The 5,468-nt window shown below is 37.4% G+C and overlaps 1 protein-coding gene across 1 annotated transcript; it reads right to left on the reverse strand.

The window, feature by feature from the left end:
• Positions 1-2,768: 2,768 nt before the first annotated feature.
• On the reverse strand, positions 2,769-3,692 carry LOC114710160 (olfactory receptor 8A1-like). Its single transcript, XM_028894249.1, has one exon. The coding sequence runs from the start codon at positions 3,690-3,692 to the stop codon at positions 2,769-2,771; it is 924 nt and encodes a 307-aa protein (XP_028750082.1).
• Positions 3,693-5,468: the final 1,776 nt, after the last annotated feature.

Genomic DNA, 5,468 nt, shown 5'->3' on the forward strand with positions numbered 1-5,468 from the left:
AGCATTTTTATTAATCTAGTGTTTTCTGCCATTGAATTTCGGGAGATATGGCTCAGAAAAAGATGATGAGAGCCAGGTAATGGGTACATCATATTGTCTTCTGGCAAACCAATTATACTGTTATGCTTTCAATCTTAAAGATGTTCCAGTGCATAAAATATTAAAAATATACTATTATCCATTCTTTCTGTGGGCCCTGTTACTAATGGCTTCCAATTTGGAGAACAATACATGAAGATAGTCTTTTATTACAGGATGAAATCCAAATACATACTTGTATCAGAGACTAGAGAAGAACAGAAATCAACTTGATGTAGTGGTGGAGAGAGAAATATTAAGGTTGACTGAAGGAAAAGAGGTTCAGGTTCCATAATATGAGGCAAAGATAAACATCTACAAAACCCAAAGATTTTTTTCTGGATTCTAGTGTTCTAGGAGGTAAGCTTTTAACTTTTCCTTCACTGCACAACAGAATATATAGTGGAGAAAGTGGACTGAATAAGTAAGGATGTTAGTTGTGAGTGAATTCAAGTCTGTTTATTTCTTTTAGCCTTTACTAAGTAACCAGGACCTATACTAGGCCTGTGATTACAGATAAGAAAATCAATCAAACATATTTCCATCATTCCAAAGGCATTCAGGCAAGGTAGGCAAGACAAAAAATAGGTAAATCACTGAGTATTTCACTAAATATCAAAGCATCTAAGCCTACAAGAGACATGTGAAGTGCAATTAGAAAACAGGATAATTTTCACTTCTCTCTAAAACATCAGGAAAAGTTACATAGAAAACATCATGAAATTTAAGTTTGGACTTTAATGCTTACACTAGCAATGGAGACCTTTTTTTTTGCTATATCCAGGAGTGTGGAATTTGTCTTACAGAAAGGGAACACATGGAAATATTTGAAGCAGTATGGTGGATAAGAAAGGGCTACTATGATCAGACTAGTTTAATTTCTAACTAGTTTTACACATTATTCAGAAGTCATATTAACCATTAACCACAGATTAAATCTATGACTGTCAGGTGAAAAGTAAATTTGATAGGACCCACAGTGGTTTCAGGTAGAAAGGATACAAAACTAGTGATCTAATCCAGGTGAGAAAGGAGAGAATCTTGATCCGGAACAGTGAAGGTGGAGGAAAAAATGAACTCAAGAGACGTTGAGAGAGAACTGATAGTGATGTGGTACAAGTTTGAATACAGGGAGTTTAGGATAGAAAAGGGAGTGTCAATGATTAAGTCTTAGCACTGGGCTTTAAAAGTTGGGTGTTATCACTTCCTTAGATGGGAAACAGGGAAAGAAGAGGAATAGGTTTAAAGATGTTCAGTTTTTAAATGTTATGTGAGCTTGAGGTACTACCAAGCACTTTCAAATCTGGAATTCTCAGACTACTGCCATGTCATAACAACCAAGTAAAGTATGTCATTTTCATAAAAGCTAGGAGTAAGGAGATCATGGACAACAGACTTCTAAGATCACACAATTCTTAAAAGCAAATTCTAAAGATAAAATATGATTAGAATTCAAAGATTGTACCTGACCGTCACATAAATACTACCTGGATTTGGTACTTGCTGATAATAATAGGGATTTGGCATGCTTATTTTGTCTTTATTTTCAAGATGTGGTCTCATTATATGGCCTAAGCTGGCACTGAACTCACTGTGCTGCTGCTGCTTCTGATTCCCAGCTGCTTTGATTTCAGGTATCTGCCGTGATCCCTGGCTCCAGCTAAATACTATTTTCTCTTTCTCCTTGCTGCTTGACCCAATAGAATTATTTTTCCACAGCTAGTTGTTAGAGTTTGGACAATTTCCTGGATTCTATTCTCATTTATAAAATAAAAATAAGGCTTTATATTCTTTAGATTGTTTTATGAACAGGGATTTTTTTTTCTGATGTGTGGGGGTAAAGATGAAACATAGGGCATCATGTAATCCAAGCAAGTGCTTTCCTCCATGTATTTAGAAAACATAACAATGGCCATATATTTGTTGCACAATTGTAAGTTCTGATGAGTAGCCATGGAGGAATGAGTTAATTGGGGTTATATTTACATTTGTGTTTCTTGTTGAAAGGATATTCAATAGTAACAATGAACTTGGTCTAGTTCCAATCAAAATTTGCATGCAGCAATTACAGATGCAATTCAGAACTGGATGTCTCAATAAACAACAATCAATTGTCCTTTGTAAAGGATCTTGAAATTCTAATTAGTGTGTCCCCTCTATTTTGTATTTTTAAGATTTACCCCTACAAAAGTCAATAACAATAAACAGAAAGGAGACTACTGAATCTTTAGCACAGATATAGACTGACTCTAATTTAACCTTTAGTGCACCAAGTAAGTCCTTGATGTAAGCAAATGCATGAAAGAACAATGTTATTTGCAGCCCAATTTCCATCTTTCTTCTGTAACACATGGTAAAATTAAACGTTTTCTAACATTCCTATTATCGGGAAATTATTTTAAGTTCTAACGAATGTTATATAAGTTCATCAGTCAGACTAAAATATTGATAGTCACAAACTTAGATATTTCCTTCTTAAATATTTCTCATCAAAGAACTGTTTCAGAAAATGTAGATTATATTGTACTATAATTTATACCTACTATTTCTACTTTTCTAAACAATCACTTCTAAACACTTAGCCAGAGAAATGAAGTTGTTCTTAACAAGACTTCATATGTAAGCAAGGAAACCATGCAACAAAATATGAGTGTCGGTAAAATCTATTATCCTTTGAGACACAAAATAGATTAGAGACTGTGCCTCAATGTTTTCTTTAAGGCAGCTTTCACTTCCTGATTTCTCAAACTGTAGATGAGAGGATTTAACATAGGGATCACCATGGTGTAAAACACCGAGACCATCTGATTTCCTGCTTGAGACCCATGCCGAGAGGGCTGCAAGTACGTGTACATAGTGGTTCCGTAGTACAGAGCAACTGCAGTCAAGTGGGACGCACAGGTAGAGAAGGCTTTCTGCTTGCCAGAAACTGAAGGAATACCCATGATAGTCAGGAATATAGATGTGTAGGAGACAAGAATTACCATGACTGAGGTGACAAGGGTAAATCCCCCACAGCCAACAACCAAGATCTGGGTTACCCAGGGATCAGAACAGGCCAATGCCAGCAGTGGGGGGATATCACAGAAGAAGTGTGAGATGACATGTGGTTGGCAGAATGACAGTTGTGTGATGGAACTTATTACAGCAACCATGTTAAATAATCCACCAAAGTAACATACTGCTATCAAAAGGAGACAGCGAACTCTTGACATGGTAATATGATAAAGCAATGGCTGACAGATGGCAGTATAACGGTCATAGGCCATGGAAGCCAAAACATTACATTCAGCAGAAGCAAAGATTATGAACAAGCCCATTTGAGCCATACATCCAAAGAAAGAAACTTCCTGTAGCTGAGATAATAAGTTGGCTAAAGTCTTTGGGGTTGTGATGGAAGAGAAACAGATATCAAGGAAAGACAGATTCGACAGAAAAAAATACATAGGTGTGTGGAGATGGTGGCTGACTTGAATCAGTACTACCAGGCCTAGGTTCCCCAGCACAGTGATGAAATAAATAACAAAAAAGAGTCCAAAAAGTAGGACTGCAAGTTGATGGTTATCTGTCATTCCAAGTAGGATGAATTTAGTCTCTGCAGATGAATTCTCCATTGATGTGACTGAGAATCACTCCTGACTTGTTAAAAACTCTTTTGACATGCTGTGAGAAAATAAGAGAAAACTAGCTGATATGGGTGAAATAATAGTCCTACTCAAAATACGTAAATCAGGGACACCATTCAACCCTTCCCCTTTCTTATAGTCACATATCAGAGCCCTTTCCATATAGTAGTACCATTTCCAGATAAAATGTGTGATATGGAAAGGCTGAAGAGAAAGAGGAAAGCAAAAAAGGATTAATGAAACTCAGCAGAGAACAAAGCAGCAAAGAGCTAGGAGGTAAATGGGACCTGATACTATTTGTCAAAGGAATAAGTGAGGGTTAATACTTACAGAACTACACATTCTTACAAAAAATAAATAAGGTGCAATCAAATTATATCTCATTCTTCCTCCCATGCCAATGGAATGGAAATAAGGCTATAAACTGGCAAATAGGTGATAATTTAATGATAGACCACCTATCCCCACACCTTCAGAACCTGAAACATTATTTGACATAAGAGGAGTCACCGTTACTCACCATTTGTGTTGGTAAGCAAAGCATTTTCCAAAGCCATGGTTATCTTATCAATGAAATACTATTGAAGGCATTAGAATACCCCCAAGTGACCACAAGATGTTGAGTGCAAATGTGAAGGTACCATCCTGTGAAAGGGCAAAAAAGGGCAAATCCCTTAGAGTTCATTTCAGCTGCTCGATCATTGCTCTAGGATTCCTTTGACTACTCCTAAACCAAAGGGAATGCAGGTACAAAATGAACTATGACTCCCAAGTGCACTTAGTGAACAGCTGTATCTAGGCAAAGTGCCGAATAATAAATTAGTTGGTGTCAGATAGTATCAAGAGTACTTAGGTTCTAGCCCTCACTCTTGTAATCACAATCTATTTCTGATACCATCTTGCTACCTTACACAAATACCAGGCCCTTGCCCTAGGTAAAGATCAGACAACAGAATGTGTGCATCTATGCAGCTCCATCTCCATGTATAGAAGCTAAGCCAACTCCCATTCCCTCTTAATCATTGGACAGCATGGTGCAATGGAGTCTAGAGGAGGTTCCTCAGTTTGCTTAGGAGCAGGGCAAAAGGACTGCAGAAGAGTGATCCCAACCTTGCCTAAAAGGAAAGTCCCAGGACTAGAACATATAGATAAATGCTAAAGATTTGGGACCCTGGATTTGAATCCCAGAAATTAAAAAGAGAATGTTTTCTGTAATTATAATCCATCAGAAGATATAGGTTCATTACTTGGGATAACAGTTAACATTTCTGATCCTGCATGACATAGGCTGAGTCCTCCATGACCAAGGACTCAGCCTATGTCACCTTTAGTTCACTCTGTAAAAGGATGACAAGGGTAGCATCTATGCTGTGGAACTATTGTGAAAATTCAATGACATTATTTTTTAACTACTTGGTTTGTAGTAAACGCTTACTAAATTATTTCCTCTATTCTTCCAGAACCACTCATATCTGTGTTATGTATTTTCTGCTTTGCTTGTCCGTATTTCACTGAATACAAACAGAGGCATCATGTATGTCATTAATATCATTGCAGATAGTCAGAAGAGAGCCTTCGGTGACTAGCTAAAATATAAACCTTCAGGCTCCACAAGCTCCACTCCCTTAGCATGCCATCCTCCCAGTCCATACACACTCACCTTTTATCAGAGCAGATGAAAAGGGGCCTGTCAGTTGTGCTTGTGTGTACTAACACTTTACTGGTTTTGTTTGAGACTCTTTAGGTTGCCTTCTGCTGCTGTGG

This window comes from Peromyscus leucopus, chromosome X (assembly GCF_004664715.2).
Source record: "Peromyscus leucopus breed LL Stock chromosome X, UCI_PerLeu_2.1, whole genome shotgun sequence".
NCBI lineage: Eukaryota > Metazoa > Chordata > Mammalia > Rodentia > Cricetidae > Peromyscus > Peromyscus leucopus.